General features: G+C 37.1%; 1 protein-coding gene across 1 annotated transcript in view; it reads right to left on the bottom strand.

The window, feature by feature from the left end:
* Positions 1-5,988: 5,988 nt before the first annotated feature.
* The window catches only part of SEL1L (SEL1L adaptor subunit of ERAD E3 ubiquitin ligase), a 46,904-nt gene continuing 32,383 nt past the window's right edge, over positions 5,989-20,509 (bottom strand). The window contains exons 12-21 of the mRNA XM_033107579.1: positions 19,565-19,633; positions 17,938-18,015; positions 16,800-16,862; positions 15,556-15,643; positions 15,090-15,238; positions 14,215-14,380; positions 13,585-13,659; positions 12,670-12,842; positions 9,061-9,189; positions 5,989-6,690 (exon numbers count right to left, since the gene is read on the bottom strand). Of these exons, the coding sequence (XP_032963470.1) occupies positions 6,481-6,690; positions 9,061-9,189; positions 12,670-12,842; positions 13,585-13,659; positions 14,215-14,380; positions 15,090-15,238; positions 15,556-15,643; positions 16,800-16,862; positions 17,938-18,015; positions 19,565-19,633 (1,200 nt within the window). The 3' untranslated portion in view covers positions 5,989-6,480. The remainder of the gene's footprint in view (positions 6,691-9,060; positions 9,190-12,669; positions 12,843-13,584; positions 13,660-14,214; positions 14,381-15,089; positions 15,239-15,555; positions 15,644-16,799; positions 16,863-17,937; positions 18,016-19,564; positions 19,634-20,509) is intronic.

Genomic DNA, 20,509 nt, shown 5'->3' with positions numbered 1-20,509 from the left:
AAATGCTCTTTTCATTAGTGGTTATAGGTCTGACGGGTTGGGGTTTTTCCCTAGTTCGTTAGCCTGTCTTCTGTTTTAGTGGTCTAAGGCATACGTGTCCTGTTCTTAACTTACTTTCCTGTGCTGGGTGAGAGCTACCAGATTCTTTGGTTTACTGAACCTGAGTACACATTGTATCAATTTAGCTATGCAGTTTTGATTAAAGTCTCAAGTGAGTGATGAAATATAGATACCAATTAAGTAAACTTGAGGTTTCCTGAATTATTTTTTTTTCTAGTCTTTGAAATAACAAAGGCTGCTGTTCACAGCTCCAGTGAAGACAGTTCCACTTATGGCATTTCTTTCATCTAGAGTCAAAATAGGGACCATAGGAAAATAGTGTGCTGTTCTCACCTCTCTGTCCTGGCAGTAAATTTCCATGCCATGTGTAAGATGTTACGAGCCAAAGAACACTGTCTAAATGGTGTGCAAAGGAAAAATAACATAGATGTGCAGCCTGGAAAATCTCAAGAAAGTTCTTTACGAGCACATAAGAGAAACAAGAGCAGCTGGATGATTTCTTCCCCGTTCCTCCCTTGCACAACCAGCAATTGTTTCTATTCCTTTCAAAAATATTTTATTTAGAGCAAAAAATTCAATTAATCAAATTTTCCTAAGAAAAGAATGATAGGCAAGGACACAGGGGAGGAGTGGGGAAACCCAGACACGCAAACTCTGAAACTCACAGCTGCGCCTTCACATCTGGATATAAATATGCTTCCAAGAAAGGGGGCTTTCTGTTGTTCACATTTAAATCTCGAGTCATGCAATACTCAATGACTCAGTCTCTATTTTCAAAGTTAGAATCCTTGCTTTAGGATACTTGAATCTCCTATCTAATGCTCACAAGACTTAGAAATCCTTTTCAATCCTGACAGGCTAATTAACAGAATTCTGTGGGAGGCAGAGAGAAAGAAAAAGCAAACTGGATTGAGCAACAACTGAAAATATTTATGCAAATAGTCTGAAGTCAATAAACCGACCACATTCTACTACTCAAGTTACATGAGAAAAAATTATGTGGGATTTAATACACAGTTCAGTATTAAACTTGGCCACATTTAAAAGAAGTTAATCAGGACCAAAAAAAACATGGCCACCAGGAAAGTCAAAGTTTTGCTCAAAATGTGATATTACTAACAAAAAATTATCAGGCTAGTAGAATTTTCAGGATCCAATAATAAAGCTGTTTAACCTGATAGCTTTCAAAGCCATGATGGAAGACTTGGGAAGAAACGTACAAGCCCCATGACACAGCAGCACTTCCTTCTGAACTGGTAGATTGTAAAGCTCATTATGTTTTTACTTGACTATTCAAGTGTTTGGTAAATATCCAAAAAACAAAATCTTCCTTCTGGTTTTTGTTTGTTTGTTTGTTTTGTTTGTTTCTACTATGGAAATTACTTCTAATTTTTTACTTGCATATATCCATGTATATGCTATAACACAGTATGAGCAAATTTCAAGGCTAGTATAACCAATCAAAATTAGTGTCATAAAAGGAATTAAAGAGGCTGTTTCTCATCAAGTCACATCCAGTGAAGACAGAGGACTCACCTTAATGACTTGTCAGAAAGGGGCTCAGTGGTAAATAGGGATCACACCCAATTACAGGCTGAATGGTCAAACTGCTGCTGTTATGGCTCTGACAGCTGACATCTGACATCCCCGCAGCTTTTATTTTAACCAAGGTCAGTCAAGGTCATCTGGGTGGTTTATTGTGCTCCCAGAAGTAAAATTTGAGATCTAGTTTCTCACTTGGCACAATCTGCATCATCAGACCTTTTATCCAACCATCTGAGGCTCCTAAGCTGTAATATTTTAGCTCAATTTCCTTTTTGAGTTGGCTGCTAGGAAGTCAGGGCCAGATTTATAGCCCACCTGTAACGTGCATTTTGTGTACAAAATTCACTCCTGGTTTAACATTGTTTTCTTTTTCATTTCCCCTTTACTTAGATCGTATTTCTTATTCTACATAAATTTTATCATTGTACTATATGCAGCTCTGTAAGCTCTCCTAACACCTTTCTGGGAAAAGGTAATGTATAAACAAACTTTAGATATATTTTACTATAATGAGGATTAAAGTGAATCACATTTACTACACATCACAGCCTGGCGCAGGTCTAAGATCTCAGAGATTAAAAAAATGGTAACATTTCTTAGCAAATTTATATTCTCCCTAGGGTCAATTTCAACTTACAGAAATCTGAATTTCAGGAGTTAAAAGTTAAGAAACGATGGACTCAAACTACCCCAAATAAATGTTTCCAAAAGCTTCTGAAACTCCAAACAGGTTCATTATAAACGGAATCATTCAGGTTTAAAAAAAAGAGTCTGACTGGAAAGGTGCTTGGTCATGGTATATTACAGCATACAATGTAACCAGAGGTGGAATCTTTATTTCACAAGTTTCAAGATACAGTACAAAACGAATCTGTACATCTCTCTATTAACAGGATTTGTTTACACAATTATATTACACTTCACCAGCCTTTATACTGTATTTAATTAAATACAAAATAAATTTACAAAAAAGTCTACCATGGTGTTCCTTCCAATGCCAGTTTATGGTTTTTAAAACTTCTCCTAAATATTGATAGTGGTTACACCTTGATCGTTATCAACGTTATGATTTTTTTTTTAATTAAAGAAAAACAAGTATCAGCTTGTCATTCCAAGTAGGAAAAACAGTGCCTGAGACGACTCCCTGCACATACTAAGACATCCTTCTCATGCACACAAAATCTGATTTTTACTTGTGCACATAGTCACTTTAAAATACAAATCTTTTTTACTTGGGATATTTTAAATTTTCTTGAAATACCAAGTGAAAGGAGAAATTTAGCCTCTTTTCAGTGACTACTACACATTTAAAAATCAGGTAGTGCCTCAGACAATATTGTATTCAGAAATTTTATATGTTCATTTATATTTGAGAGCAATGACTGATAAAAAACACTTTCATGAAAATAGAAGTTTCTTTTGCTTTATTTGTTGCACACTTCTAAGAAGTCATAATATTGTGCAATATATATTAAACCCACTTTCCAAATAAATCGTAGCTGTCACTGGGGCAAACATGGCCCACACTGGTCTTCTTGGCAGATATAGAGGCCGTTTTATCGGGAACATTTTATTTTGAAATGTGCATGTGAAATGTTAGTCCAAACCTCTGTGGAGGAAGTTTTTGCAGATGCAGCCAGGCAACAACACACATTCTCCACACATGAAGAGTTGTGGTCTTCATTTCAGGTTGCGCACTTACTTCCCAAACACTGGTTTGAAGAACAAGCATGAGGAACAAAGGAGGGAAAAACAAAGTATAAAAAAGAAAAAAAAAATCCTATAGGAAATACCTGTACTTAAGTTTCCCGGAGGCAACAGCAGCTCTTTCTTATTAAATAAAGCATCAGATCATTGCCCTATCAGGGGTGGAAGTCTCTAAAACTTCCCAGTGGTACAGAAATAAAACAGCTTGGCAGTAAAACTCTCGCAAATTAACCTTATGCGCACAAGGGAAACACATCTTCAAAAGTACTAAGATTAATGAGTCACAAGTTAATCTGATTTAAGTGTTAAATAATGAACTTTGAAAAAAAAGAAGGGTTTTGATTTACTTTTTCTGTGCCACTGAAAATTCACCAAAAATAAGCCTCATTCAGAAAACAGAAACAAAAACTTCAAACACACACACACAAAGAAACCCAAACATCAATGCTACCTTTGTAATGTAAAATAAAAGCAAAACGAAGAATCTCAAGACTCTGAAACACTGACTGACCAAATGCATGAGAGAGTATTAGCTGAGTATTCCTACTGTCGTCACCTTGGGAGGCCGGAAGACAGGTGATAAAGGGTCAGGAGAGGGGCCACCACGGAGAAAAGAAGCCACACTCTGTCTGCTAACTAAATTCTATCATTAAAACTCCACAATCTTGGAGTTAGTTTAATGTCACTGACATTAACTAGCTTTAGTTACTGTCATTTTATTCAAATGGATGCCATTTGATTAGGTAAATATTGAGCATTACTTTAGGAGAAACACCAAACCCAGTTCCTATTTGCCTAGGTATCGTGAAAGGGAGCAAAGTATTTTGAGACAGTCATAAGGACCAAAGTCATGAAGCCATAGGAACTAAGTTATTTTAAATATACTGTTCAAATTTCCAGCAGCAAAAGACCCAGGGTAAAACAGGATTTGAAAAAAAGCCAAGAAAGGGATATGTGGAATATGATTAATAATAAAAAGCACACGGCAAGTGGTAAACTACTAGGAAGTTTGTTATTGCAGGAAGAACGAGATGCCCTTGCCCTAGCTTTAGGTAGTACACACTGTTGAATGACATGTTTTTGTCAAAGTATTAATGAAGGGAAGTAATGAGACAGATAAAAATGCTGCCAAAAGAGAAATGGTGGATGGCAGAGGGAAAAAATGGAAGTTTGTCATCTTAGAGGTTTTTAAACTGTTAAATCAATTAAAAAGGTTCCTTCGAAATGAAGGTTGGCTGCTACCAAGGATTATACTTGGTTGGCTGCTGCCAAGGTTGGCTGCTACCAAGGAAGGTTTTGGAGGGTGGGGAGAAGAGGCAGTGAAGACAGCAACATATCCTACCCACTGCACTCGAATCCCTTAAGTGTAAGAGATCGAACAAGTCTTAATATTATATTTACAAGAGCTGCCCCAAACGACATTATACTTTTGAGGGTAAAATTTCCTATCTTTCAGATATGGACATATCTTTTGGACATATGGTTCTCACTGTGACCACCTCTTCAACTTTGGAAGCAATTATCTGGGAGGAAAGCTTGCTTACCAGGCTTCTCATAATACTCTAAACACAAAAAAGCATACAACCTCAGATTTAAAGCCTTCACTTTCATTACAGACTAATGAAACCTAGTTCTAAATACAATCCCAACTTCAAGAACCAAAGTCTTACAACTCTATAGGTAATAAACTCTTCAAGTTTTCTGCCAGGTGAGGGATTATGGAAAAAGAGTATAAAGGTTAATACAAACAGGCTGAGATCAGTGGGCCTAGAAAGCCTGCTCAGGTACAAATGGACTCGCAGACTAGATATAGGCCGGGAAACACCGCCATCTGACCATGGAAAGAAATACAAATTCCATTTAATTTTTTCATTTGTATGCTATGTGAAGTTCTCAAGTTTTCTTTGTCGTTGTTTTCCACACTGTCTAACCAGACAGTTCTGAAGTGTAATAGCCTTGATTTTCCTAGTGTTAACAGTGGGAGGATGGTGAGTGTGATAGCTAAGCAAGCGGTGGATCTTCTACTGTAATAGGAAACGGCAGAAGTAAAAATCTTCCTTAACGGGACAGACAGGCTTTGGCTTTCCTCAACCACTGAGTTCAATGTATCTTAGATTCTTTGAGTTTTAGTATTATAATGGTAGTCACTGTACGCCGTATCTTGGCAATGACATTTTATACTTAAGGAATTCAGGAGCGTGATCTGTTCCTTTGCAATAAGAAATGCAAATGAAATAAATCCTGGGACAAAATGCTTCAGCGTTAGGAAAAGTCTATCTATGACGCTAGTACTCCACTCAGAGTTCTTTAATATTGTTTTCTAACTTCTCCCATTTAGCCCATCCTCTGGCTTCCAGATCAAGGCTCTATATACTCAAAACAAACAAGCAAATTATAATACATTAAGTAGGTGGGGCAAATGCACGTTAGCTCAAAGAGTCAGTTCACAATGTCTTCTATATATTCCATTCCAAAGAAATGAAGTCCACATAAAACTCTTTAACAAGGCCTTTCAGTCTCTGAAGGAGAGAAGTATGCTATGAAGTATGACAATCACCAATAGTAAGAAACATCCCTACCTTCCCTTTTAAAATACAAGTATGCGGAATATGTATACTTGCATGTGGATTCGTAAAAGTTTCTCAGTTATTGCAATTCTGAAATGCTTTGAAGGCCTTTTTTTTTTAACTTAAAAGGTAAGTTCTATTTTCAAATTTTTAGACAAATTAAGGTTAAACTTGCAACTGACTGGGTTTTCCTTTTTACACAGATCAGTTTTTAGTGTCAATGCACCAGACCTTAAAGATGGTTGAGAGAAGAACTTATGCACATGGAGAGAATGACCAAAAGGACCCAAGAAAGATAGCTGGATACAGCAGACATTACTTTGAGTGTCTCACACATGTTTCCAGGAAGAAAAAAACAAAGGAAAGCCACTGAGAATTGTTATTCCAAACGGCACGGAAACAAACATTCAAACTGAGTTCAGGTAAGAGTTACTTATCCCTGAAAAGAAAGGCATCATATTCTAAGCAGCTTTAGGAATTCAATGCTTCCTCGTGCCTCTTCCAGGAGGTGGCCACCGATCCAAAGTCCCAAATCAAAGGCAGGTGTTCTCAGCAAACAATTTCCTTGGTTGTCACTGATCAAGGCTGGACGCGGTGGCTGTTACTGTGGTGGCTGCTGGTCTGGTGGCCCGTCCTGCTGCGGGGGTGCTGGCCGGGGCCCTGGAGGCCTGGGAACAGGCATGTCTTGGTGCTGCCTCTGCCTGTACGCTATAACTGTTCCCAACAGCAACGCGATGATAGTCATGAGGTAAAGGTCCCACTCAGGTCCCAAAAGCTGGTCCATATCAAGTTGAGTGAACATATCTCGAATCTTAAAGAGAATAATGTAAAAATTATTATGATCACTAAAATATCAGAGAAGGAAGTAGGAAAGTTACATCACAAATTAGAGATAAATACAGAACTTAGTAAAGTAGCTGGTTTTAGGAACATTTTGCAATGTGCGTGTTTTACTTTCTTTTTTTTTTTTTTTTTTAAGGTTTTAAGAGCCTTCAACTGAAACTCAAAAAATGTGCCTCAGGAACTGAACTCTTATTTCCTAACAGTTGACTATATCAAGCGCCTGACAGGGTTGCTTTCTGTCAGTAATCTAATGAACTAATTTCCAACCATTTCACATAGAAAATATCTGAAAGGAACACTAGGAACAAGGGAGGGCCGAGGGGACAATCAGGATCTCGCTGCACCTGTAACTTCTGTGGTGACGGCACACCAGATACCCAAAAGGCTCTGTTGTAATGACAGCACAGCTATTCCACGACTTCTCTTGTGTAACTGAAGATAGCAGGAATTCAAGTGTTTCAAATACACTGGTACGTCGGTTTTCGAACGTAATCCACGAGCTCTGAAACATTCGAAAACCGCCGACAGCGATGCCTCAGGATCTTGCCCTCAGGGGAAGCCGTGTGATGTGTTCAACTTCTGAGTCGTGCTCGCAAACCGAAGCATTTACTTCCAGTTTACGGCTTCATAAACCAAAGTGTTCAACAGAGATGTTCGAAAACCGAGGTACTACTGTAATGCTCTTCAGTTACGACTTAACTAAATATTTAACACCTGAATTTGAACTTAAAAGTTAAGTTCTTAGTCCATACTTTAATTGTTTTAGTGTCACTTAAGAAATGTTATTCCTGTTATTTTCTGACTGCTTGTTGCTCACAAAGTAAATAAACATGAGCTATAACTCTGGTATTTAAATAAAATTACATTTTAAAGGTCCCCATAAAATATGTTTTTAAGTATAGGCAGTAAATGTTTCTGGAAAGAAATTGTAAGAAACTATATATATTAATTATGTTTCCCAGGACGGAACTGTGATGGGAGATTTTGTTATCTCTCCGTACTGTTTGACTTTCTTATCATCAATACTTATTACTTTTTTTTTTAGGTGGTAGGACTATGGGGCATTTTATTGTCTTCTTCATATTTCTGTATTAAAAACAATAAAGATATAATATATTTAGTATGTTGTATTGCATGACAAAATCCTAGACTGCAATGAACAGTCTATTAGTCTTAAAAATTTTGAGAGACAAGGGTCTGGAATAGTCCTGAGAGAGAAACAGCATGCTGCCATACTACTAGCTTTTTAATAAAGAAACGGACATCGTTTCAATTAGCAGAGGGTACAGCATACCCTGGCTCATGCTCTCTGTCAACTAAAAATTTGCCATCAAAAATGTATAAGCAGCCGAGAGGACAGAGTCCAACAGCTCCAGGCCCCTGGAGCCCTACACGCGGAGGCCCTCAGTAGCACGGGCCAGGGTCGCAAAAGGGAGACATTGTCAGCTTTCTCTGTACAGGTGCTAGAGCACCAAGGAGTCCATTTATATCTGGGTGACACAGGAAGGAACCCACTCTGGAATTTATGCTGAAATGGTGTATCAACGTGTTCTGAAAGGTGTTAACACAAGGTGGAAGCATCATGCTTTTCTGGTCCAGAATGAATGCAAGTTCAATAGCCCTCATTTCTACATACATCTTAAGACTTTCAGATCAAGTGCTGCACCACATAATCCATTATGAGGACCTACAGGTACTGAACAGGAAATGTCAAACTGGAGAACCCAGAGCACCTCCACGTAAGTATTGTTAACTGAAGCTGGTGGTTCTGAAGAGAATGGCTAACCCATCTCCTACGTAGGTTCTACCACCAGCTTATTTGAATAGTTCAAGGTATTTTTAGAGAACAAAACACCAGTGGTATTTACATGTTTCACTATCAGATGAATCTGAAGTTCAACAGCCTGGGCAGTTTCTCAGGTTCTATTTCTTCTTCCCTTTTTAAAAATTCTCTCTCTTTTTTTCTTTAAAGTTTTTTGGGAAAAATTCTCTTTTGAAGGGACTTGTCTGAGTCACTGCTAGGCAGTCATCTGTTTAATGTTTATTGAATTTAGTTAATCACTGTTTCAAATTGCCATGGATTAGTAGTCTCAGTTTTCCCTAAACCAGAAAACTGCATCAATCAGAAAAACACTTCAGCACTGGGAACCCCTGCCAAATGCCACCTGAAAACTGTAACTGCTTTGTGGCCACTGTCACACCTCACCTGATGAGGTCTAAAGGTACTTCACCCGAAGGAAGAAGGGAAGAGACCAGACCCTTCTCCCCACTCTCCCAACTTTTAAAACACAAACCTCCAGACTGAGGTATTTAACTGATAGAGGCGTGGACCACTTACGTTTGTTTCCCGTATGTACTGCCAGAAGTAGACAACGCCCAATTTGCAGAGTGCGAGGAAGACTGGTACTTGTGCATCGGGGCTGGCTTCAGCCGCCATGTCATAAAAACGTTTGGCAAGGTGAATATCCTACAATACAGGTAACAAATGAGAATTCATTTCTTCTTAAAATGAGTAAGAATCACTATTAGTTAGTTTATATATTAGGAAAATTTATTTTACCTTTCAAGTTTCATTTTAAAATTTCCCTTACCTAAAGAAAAAACCCAGTCTTCAACTGGGTAATAGTTCTTTATCTTACTGCTTAATTTTGAAAAATTTCATTGAAAAATTTTACGACTTAACTTATGTTCCCCCAATTTGACGTCCATTGGCTGAGCAGATATGCTGCCTACATTTGAAGACTTTCAGAGTTAAATGCTGCCCTAGTGCTATCTCTACACATAACATTGTCAACCGGGACGGTTCCAGGGGGGACCTGTAGGTCACACATTCCTTTTTCCCTTCTGAAAACTTGAGTCATTGTAAGCAATTCCTGGTTTCAGGCAGGAGCGCTGATATGGGGTAGACACACTCAAGGTGCTCCCAGGAACACTTGCCAGGACGTGTTAAGTGACTCACATCCTGCGTCTCTCTATCTCAGACACATTTCTGTAAAGGGTGAAACAAGTCATTGTTAATTTTGGCCCAGGTTGGAGTGTTTTGCACTCAGATATACTATGTAGAACGGGATGGTAGGAGTTGTGAAATTTTCGTTTACCAACCTTACTTCTTCCACGCCCTATTGTCAAAGAATAGCAAATTCCTACGAAAGAATTCCATTAGACACAGGAAAGAAAGGCTAAACATGAAAAATGCCTTTTTTCACATATTTAGATATAAGCAGTTACTTTTGGCTATTCCCTATGCGCGTACCTAGGGTGCATCGTTAGCTGAAAAGAGCACCTTCACATAACAGTAAAGGTCTGATGATTTTTCAAGATGATGGAGCCAACTATGTGATAACATAGGCTCTGTGTGATGAGTCAACTAAATTTTATCTATCAATTATCAATTATATCCTGAATTTTTTTATTCCAATTATAAACAATCCTCATCTTATTTAATATGTAATATTTTTCTAGCTGTATTAGATGCTGGACTGATTATAGTTTGTAGTAGTATGAATATTTTTTTCATTTAAAAAAATAAGAAAAATAGGAAAAGGTCATTATGTCTTATAAAAACTAATGGAGTTACTATGATTTTTATACATAATTATTTAATTATTCTTAAAAGTTGAATCCCCGAGTTCCGTCTCCCCACTTATGCCTTTTATCACTATCTTTATTCACAAGAATTACATAAGCTATACGTTACATTACTTTACAAATTAAATTATGAAATCAGAAAAGCACATTGATTAGTTTCTTGGTTTGTAACCTATTATAAAAACAGACTGTTAGAGTTACATCACTTTAATCTTGATTGCCTTTAGTAAGTTATTACTAGGTGTATCCCATAAAAATCATAACACATGTGATTTTTATATTAGTCATCAAACATATTAATTTTATTTAAATTAAAAAATGAAGTAACTTTCTGATAGAAACTAAGTCTGACCTGGCTGACTGATCTGACAATGAGGAGAGGCTTCCATAACTATGTTACACGGCAGAGATCTTCCATAAACTGAATGCACTCAGCCTGCACCTCCAGAGTCTTGATCCATGATATTCAAGTACGTAATATTGTTATCAATGAGAAACATCAAAACTTACATATTGGAATTAAATTAAATTCATATTCAAGTATGATAAAATAGAAAGCACTTTGACAAAAACCGTGCCTTAGCAAAACCAAATGAACAACTTTCCCTAAAGCACATTAGGTCAGAGTAAGGTGTATAATTAGCTATTTGATAAGCTGTGGTAAAGTCTTTTAGGTATTCCTCTCAGAAACTGAGAAAGTGAATGACTCCAGTGATCAGGAAATACATCTAGATTACAGATCTCTAGATTATTTTCTAGAGACAAAACTGAAGAGGGACCTAACCAACTTGTCAGGTGGTAGATCATTAAAAGTAATTTTAATGACAGGTCACTCTGATCTTTGACAGGTGTTATGGCCTAAATGTCTGTGTCCCCCATAAATGCATATGTTGAAAGTCTACCCTCTAAGGTGATGGCATTAGGAGGTAAGGTCTTTGAAAGATAATTAGGATTGATGAGGTCATGAGAGTAGAGCTCTTGGGGATGAATTTGCATTATTATAAGGGTCCCAAAAGAGCTTTCGGCTTCTCTCTTGCTCTTTCCTCAGCTGACTCTCTAGCTCTTTCCTCCTCTTTCCTGGCTGTCTATGAGCCAGGAAGTGAGCCCCCACCAGACACCAAATCTGCCAGCACCTTGATCTTCAGCTTTCCAGCCTCCAGAAGGGTGAGAAATAAATTTCTGTTGCTTAAGCCACCCAGTCTACGGTATTGTTAGAACAGCCCCAAATGACTAAGAAAGCAGAGAACTCTAAAGGAGTTTCAAGCATTAAGTGACTCTGCTATAATAAAATTCTTTCCATTCCCATATACTAATTTATGTGAACAAGGTTCCAGTCATACATTTATGCAAATGAAAAATAGAATGAATGCTAAATTGACTCAATGATACTTAAACTAATTAAAAATACTGCCCTATTCATTTCAGTAAAAAATGCATTTTCAATAATTATCACAAAATGTAGAATTTCATCAAATTTATACTATTATGTTGATTCAATCAACAGTATATTAACTGATCAATTGTGATTAATAGTATCTCAAAAATTTTTCTTAACACACAGAGCAGGATATATACAGATAAATCACGGGATATATAGATAAATACAACAGAGTGAGCGGTAAAAGACGTAAGCAATAAAAACAATACATTAGTATACAGTCTATGGGAATAGTGGACTGAAAATATATATTCAGGAAGGAAAAGATATAATTTGCAATTAAAAATTTGCTGTGCATTTTTAAAAAATTAATTAGTATATCAAATGTAATTTAAATCGATTCAGAGTAATTTAATCATTTTATTAAAAATTGTTCATATTTAAAATAGCTAGAACTTAAACCCTTTGAAACTTATGATGAATAATTTTAAGTGTCAACTTAAAAATGTAGAGGATAATACAGTTTTTCAAAATTCTCTTAAGGGTACACAGACGAAAAGGCCATCGGTCTAAAGAATGTTAGACTTCATTAGGAAGAATAAAGAACCAGAAATATGTTTATCAATAGCAACCACCTTAATTCATTTCAAAATAATTTAGAAACAACAGAATTTGTCTGAAGATGGACAGACAGTTTCTCAGACAAGGAGTTATCAACAGAGGCAGCACTGCATTTCTGTTTTCATGAATCTGACTTTGGGTTACTATCCTCAATACAACACTATGGCTATTAGCATGTGTGCGTGCTGGAAGATGGGAGAGACACAGGGGCAGTCTTCTGAAATATCACAGAACTGTTTCATAACTTGGTACCTCAAATCGGAGCACATTACAACGAAAGCGTATTTTCTATAAAAATGCAGATGTTCCTCACAATCACAACTTTTATTATTCAAACATTTGTTCTGAAGCCACGCTCACCTGTTTAATGCCTAATCCTTTCTCATGCATGTATCCCAGGTTAAACATAGCTTGCGCACTGTGCTGCTGCTCAGATGCCAGCCGGTAGTGAATAAATGCCGTCTCATAATCCACGTCGGTGCCAAATCCATAGAAATGGTAGTCGCCAAGCTTAATTCTAGCCACAGTATACCCTTAAACAACAGAGTTAAAACTGCCAATAAATAAAGTTTGTTTCAAACAGACCAACTGTTGTTTCTCTTCCTGTTAATACGCTTCCAGGCAACAGATTTTTAATTTATAGTACACAAACTTGACAACAAATCCTTGAGCCAAGCTATAAATTCAGTAAAAATTGAAACTCTTTTGAAGAAGACTTTGTAATAGTTAGGGAGAGATAAAACAAGGAGGGTGGTACTCCCTATTTCACGAATAATACTCTTCAAATGATCACGCACTATTCAATCATGTTATTTACATTTTAAATAGTTGAACTGGACCATTGTTTAGGCTTAGAGAAGAGACCAGCAGGCAATGTAGAGAGTAGTATGTATGAGAAATAAATATTCAAAGAAAAGTAGGGGGAAAAGTTAAAATGTTTTGGGTTTTAGACTAATATTCTATTACATATCCTATTCAATTGTCATTTTACACAATATACTGACCTCAAACTAAAAACCAGACAGTAAACCAAAGCAAGCTATAAATGTCCAGTACAAAGACCTTATAATTCCATTTAGAAACCCTGGGACTAGAACTTCCAATTTAAGAACAAATACCAATCACGATGCAAACAAATTAAGCAATCGTTAGTATGTCTGCTTAATTTTAAGGTGATGAATGACATGATTTAATTTTTATGGGAGATTAAAAAAAACAAAAAACAATAAAGGTCCCTGGGTGAAACTTATGCTTTAGAATTACGCAAGCACTCACCTTGAGAGGCAGCCCTGTTCCAGTGCAGCAAAGCTCTGGGATAAGTCTCATTCTCACCCACAATGGTTGCTTCTCCTACAGGGAAAGATGTAACACAAATCAGGCATTGAAGGAAAGACACTACACTTTCCGGGTTTATTTGCAAACTAGGGTGAATATGAGGAGCATAATATAAACAAGAATTCGGATATAACAAATATTAAGTGAAAAAAGTACTGTACAGAAATTAAACAAGTATTAGAATAATATACTGAGTTCAAAGATCACTGTATTTAGGACAACACGACTTCCTATTTTATCCATAAAGCCAATAATGAGACTGACTACTGAACCACTTCCGGGGATCTACATACTGCTGGAGAAACAGTATTTTTGTACCTGCTATATTTTGAAAAAATGTATTTACCGAAAACAGGTGATTTTACGATGACTGTCAAATCTATTTCTTCTGTCATCTCTACAAAACCAACCTTAATGGCTTAGAGATCTGAGGTAAAATAACTTAAGAATGTGTAGTGAGTTCTATTTACAACAGTAAAGAAGTTTTTTTGTGGCTTTCACTATTAAACAGGTTAACCCGATGTGAACCCTTGTATTCTAAAGACCAGGCAGGACTAACGTGAACCTTACTCTGATCGAGAATGAAGGCTGCATTGCTTTGTGCCACTTCGTAGCCTTGTTCGGCCAGCAGCAGGTACTGGATCACTGCGGCATTGTAGTCACCATCTTTGTAGCTGTTATAGGCGGTCATAAGCCTCTCGGACCAACGGCCCCGTTCACATACATTCTTAAACAACTGTGAGAACAGGAAAGAAAAAAAGTCAATAAAAAGTAAGAAAGATAGTCCAGAAAATCATTTTTCACTTTGGCTACAAGTGACTGTTAATTAAGCATGCTCTCTGAATGTCTGGCAGTTTGATTAAACATATATAAAAGTCTGGGATATTTATTTGAAGCTTTCACTTAGTCTTTAGAATAGTGTGATTTATGTACAGTACGTGTATTAACTCACTTAATCCCTCATGAAGTGCATGGGGGAGCACTCTATGAGGTAAGTCCTATTTAGTAGCCCCATTTCACAAATGAGGAAACTAAAACACAGAGAGCTTTAGAAACTTTGCTAAGCATTTATCAATGTCATTCTAAAGTGCCAGTTATGAGAGCGATGAAGAGAAAAACTTCCAATTGGGAAATATCAGCTTTCCCCTTTGCAACATTCATTTAACATACACTTTTTTGACACTATGTCTCAGACACTGTCTTACATGGTAGGGAGACTGCAGACAACAATACCTGCCCTTATAAACACTGACTCTAGTAGGGAGGGATGAATGAAATAAGTAAGTGTGATAGTAACACACAGACCCTCAGTATACCAATGCTAGTAGGCTGAGTCTGTTTCTACTCGAGAAGAAATCACACAAAAGAAAACCAGAATTAAAATGGCAGACTTCCCTATTGGGCAAGTGAATTTCCTGCGTAGAAGTTGGTAGAAAAGCCCTTACCTCCACTGCATTGTGACACGACCGCATCACACCTGTGCCACTGGCATGCATTTGTGCTAGGTTATAGAAAGCCAAGATATGGCCTCCCTGAGAAGCTAAATTAAAATACTTCAAGGCCTGTTTATAATCCCTCTTGACTCCAATGCCATCTGTAAGGAAAATCACATGAAATGTCAGGAATAGTATTACAATTTAGCTGAAGCATCAGAGAAGCCTTATATAGGAGTAAAACTAAATGAAATGCAGAATTCTTATTAGGAAAGATGTGACTCTTATTAGTATGTGTATTATTGATAATAATAAAAGTACAATTTACAATAAAAAACAGGATGCACAAACCATTGAATTGGGAGAACACTAATCAGCCAGAATTTGATTGCTCTCATTTCCATATCATAATGACATCTAGTAGAAAACAGGTAATTTAGATCTCGGTGTAGCTATCCTTAATTCCAACATTACTTACTATAGTACATAGAGCCAAGCTGCAGCTGCCCATCCACCCAGCCTTGTTCAGCAGCTTTCTGGAAATACTTCAGTGCCAGATCATAATTCTATAGAAAAAGAGGTCACATGATCATATGATGAGCAAGCTCAAAAGGCTGACATGCTCGGAAGTTAGGAGGAGATTCCTTCATTAAAAAGACTTAACAAAGCACACATAAAATATTGTCCAAGAGCCATTAAAAGGACTACCTTCTAATTTTTTATATTATACAGATGGTAATATACTTTAAATCATAGAGGGATTAATATTTAAGACGTTGAAGAAAGCAAATTAGAGTTTTTGTGAAATAACTGGCATGTTCATTCGCGGAAACTATAAACAACACTAGTGGAATACAAGGACAGGATTCAAGAAACAGTCATATCTTTTCTACTAACCCCAATCCTATTTAAGCCTGAATTTTTCTAATTTTAAATAAGCATAATTATTCTCTCCTCATTCGTTCCTTTTCTGTGTACATACTGAACACTATATAATTATTAGATTTCAAATACCATACGTATCCACAGAAAAAAATTGAAACAAAGATCAGTACTGAATTTTAGTATCCTAAAATGACTAGAAGGAATCAAAGTGAGACCATATTACTGTCTCCTGTGCTAGAGAATGCCAACAGATTAGAATCCTAAGCCTAGCTCTTAGTTTCAGACTCAAAAGAACTTACTGCTTAGAGAGATCATGTAGAGGAGAGGAGAGGAGAGAAGAGAAGAGAAGAGGAGAGAAGAGAATAGAAGAGAAGAGGAGAGTAGAGAAGAGCAGAGGCTAACACTGAGAACCCAGCATCCAACATGAGGAACAGGAGAATGAGAACAATGGCCCCGGAAAACCAAGAAAGCTTGCAGTCACAGAACTCCAGGGAAGAAAGGGTTCAAGTGACACAGAACCAAAAAAGTTGACATTTAGGAGGTTCCTGGTGATCTGTGTAGAGCAGTTATGTGAGGCAGAAGTCTGACTGTTATGAGCTAAGGAGTGAATGGCAGCTGCTAATATAGCTCATTCTTTGGAGAAACTTGGCTTTGCAGTGAAGGGCCACAGAGAAGAGAGGTGGTAGCTAGAGGGTAAAGGGTGGAAGAGAAAGTTTTCCTTCTCCTAAATAGGAGTCACTTGAAAACTTTCTTAGGCTTTAGTGACAAAGTAAGGAATCCTTCCCTACCTCACCCGCTGATTGCTTGTTAAAATCAGAATGTTAGATGAAAACTTACAACTTGAACTCCTCTCCCATAGAGGTAAGCCATTCCAAGCCCACTCTGTCCAACTGGGTTGCCCTGTAAACCAGAGAGAAAAGAGTGAAAAGGGTCATTAAAAAGTAGGCAAGACCAAATGCCTGCAAAAGAAATAATTTATTACACAAGCATATTCAAAACATGTCTTAGCACGTTTCAATTCAAAACAAACTTGTCTCCTTCCCATCAGGCTAAACATAATACTGACTTTTTGAGATTTGAGGGCTTTCAATAATTTGCTGAAAAAAAGTAAATAGTAAATTCATCTAGAATTACATTTTGGTGACTTACACTATGACCATCTCTTCCGAGAATTTATGATACAAAACATGACTAATGTATTTCATCTTTTTAGGATAACAAGTCGGTCACTTTTTGGGTAGTTCTTCATTGGTAACATCCCTCCCCAATAAAGAAGATGGCATGGGGTAGAGTCAACGACCACATCATACATAGCGGTAATACTGGGATCAGGTGGCAAAGATATGCTCACGGTAACTAGAGGGTCACAAACCAAGATAATCATTGTTTTGAAATCTGAAAGAGAAAACTCTAGAATTCACCTAAACTCAGAGGGATGGAAGTCATCTTTAACAAAGTGTCCCAGCACTCCTTTCGGAAATACTCAACTAGCATTTGGAACTATAATAACATGTAGTTTGCAAAGGTTACGTGTATACACTGGAGGCATACAGGGTCTTAAGTACTCATATGTTGCTTTCCCTGGGCCAAAGAAAGCCTAAATTACGTATTGTGATTATCAAAAATACCCAATTATGTAAGGTTTACACCACAAATTTCAACACAGATAAAGTAAATAATAGAATTCTCAATTCCATTACTAAAATCAATATTTCCCTGATCAGGAAACTTCTCAATGAAATTTAGAGAGAGTTTTACTATTCAATAATCTGATTGCTAAAAAAATAAATGAACTGCTTTTTATTAGGAAGGTTTTTTTCCACTCAATTCATTCACATGAATCATATTTACATAAATGCTTTCAATAATTTATGGCATGAGTTCGTTATGATTAATCCTTCAATATAATCAACTTATTTATTAAAATAATAGTAGTATGGTATACATTTCAATACCCTGAGTCCAGAACTCTTACCATGTCAGCAGCTTTCTTAAAGTAGTGAAGAGCTGTCTCATTACTCTGGGGTACAATATCACTTCCCTCTGAATACATCTGGAAAACAGACCCCAATTTTATTAAGAGCTATAACCCTCTCTCCAATTACATTTTCCTCCTATCTTGCCTCATTTTGGTTTCTCTTAGATCTCAGGAAATCTTTCAACAAAATTTAAAATTCCCCACAGGATAATTTAGAATTAAAAGCAAAACCTGAAAAGTAGACATTTTTATATTATTATACATTCTATCATATCAAATTTATGACTTACCTATAAACATAAATATATAAAATCAATTTATAGATCAATCTCAGGAGAAATCTTTCACCCCAATATGAATCTTTTTTCTCACTCTGCCCCAGGGCAGTTAAATGGCTGATAAATTGCTTGGGATCAGTGATTAAATGGGGTAAGGAAAGCTGTCAGCAAAATCTCTACCTCTACCACTACTTTTCTTAGGATAAGATAAAGGGTAGGTCTTAAGTTCAGGAAAAGAAATAACTAAAAGGTTATTTTAAAAGGTTGCAAGCACTGAATGAATAGAGCATCGGTATGGAACATGATGAAGGACCAAGAGAAGGAACAGAATGACTAACACTGTTTTTATCCATCTACATAATAAGGAAACGACAAAGGACATCGTTTTGAGGTAGGGCTACTTAGTAATTCAGAGTAAAAATTGAAAGGGTGGGGCAGCCAGTTAGCTCAGTTGGTTAGAGTGCAGCGCTCTTAACAACAAGGTTGCTGGTTCGATTCCCCCATGGGCCACTGTGAGCTGTGCCCTCCACAACTAGATTGAAACAACTACCTGACTTAGAGCTGATGGGTCCTGGAAAAACACACTTAAATAAATAAAAGTTAAAAAAAACAATTGAAAGGGCTCAAATGAAAAGCTGTTAAATGCTTAATAAAAATAGTGGTGAATACCAATGTCTGTGCTACAGTGGTTGAAATATCTGAATGTAAAGTTCTCAGACTCCAATTAACTAATTGTGATCCTGTGGCAAATACTGATCAGATTTTTCTATTTGTAAAACCTTTGAGATATGTTCTTCTATCTGACCCTCATAACCTTAGGATTTGGTTACAGACGAAAATACCCATTGGTTTACACTGTATTAGTTTAAACCAATGAAAAAGGAAGTTATGAGATTGGGCCATGACATAGGGAATGTATTCCTTATTAAGTGTCTCCTTGCTTGAGAAAAGGACTGCACTGAGAGGTGGGTGACGGCTATCATATCCAAGACCATTAAAAGGTCTGCAGACAAGTACCAACTAAATCTGGAAGTTAACAGGCAATTATGACAGACTAGCAGAAAATGGCACAGCAGAAATTCTTCATCACTGTGTATGATACACAAAAAGTAGGCGCTCAAATAGTGAGAGCTAACCGCAATGCAGAAGTAACACACTGATGAGCAAATGCTATGGTACGTTTAAGTTGCCTAGGAAAATGCTTCAGAACAGCACTGCCTGATGACAAGATACAATCATTTTATTTCCAGTTTATTTTTGGTAAATTTAGATCCTGACTATAACATGCACTGACTATGCAAACACCTCTTGCTATTAGCATAATACATTCCCAGGATGTACAGTACCTTTCCCAAGAAGGCCATTGCATGTGAATTGCCAGCATTAGCTGCTAAATTGAAGTAGTCGAATGCTCTCTGTGAGGAAAGAATTTATTAAAATAATTAGTTTTTAATAGAATCTACCCTTGGCCTTTAACCAAAATAATTATTTCAGGAACATTTAAAAAATCTTGTTATACTGCAGTATCTCAGTTGAAGTGAATGGCAACACGACATCTTCTGATTGCTCAAGGTGCCCACCCCCATCCTCTCACATCCAATCCATCACTAAGTCCTGTTTCTTTTACCACCAAGTACACCTTAAATCCATCTACTATCCTCCTTTACCACAACTCTAGTCTAAGCTATAACCTCTCTCACCTGAACTTCCGAAACATCCCCCTTCCTGATCTCCCTGCTTTTATTCTTGGGGTCATCCAAAGCGACTGTCCTTAAGTCTCAACATGCTGCTCCTTACAGCCCCGGAACTGTTGCTGGGAATACACTGATGCGATCAGACACTGTCCACCTCGGTACTGCTGCGTCTTGCTGTCTGCACTCTGGGCAGACCAGCCTGTTCCTTCCTGCCTCAGGACCTAGGCACACACTGTTCTTTTGGGCCTGGAATGATCTTACCTCCAGGCTCAGCTTCAATGTAATCCATCTATCCTCAGAGACAACTGTCAGCTCCCACTCATTAACCTGTTATTGGACCCTTTAATTCTTCTTAGTAACAACCACCCTTTATTACATATTTTTTGGTGAGATCATTTAAAAAATACCTAATGCTTCTATTAAACTTGAAGCTCTGTAAGGACTCAAGGACCAAAGCTATTCTGCTCAGCACTGTATTCTGAATGCCTAGCAGTGAATGGCACATAGTAGGCACTCAGATATTTCTTGAATTATCTGCAGCTATATATTGGGAATTCCTTTTCTTTCTTCTGTGAAGCTAGTGAAATAATTTATCAT

This window comes from Rhinolophus ferrumequinum, chromosome 6 (assembly GCF_004115265.2).
Source record: "Rhinolophus ferrumequinum isolate MPI-CBG mRhiFer1 chromosome 6, mRhiFer1_v1.p, whole genome shotgun sequence".
Classification (NCBI taxonomy): Eukaryota; Metazoa; Chordata; class Mammalia; order Chiroptera; family Rhinolophidae; genus Rhinolophus; species Rhinolophus ferrumequinum.
Note: the sequence above shows the minus strand (reverse complement) of the source record. Positions and strands in the feature narration are given on the sequence as shown.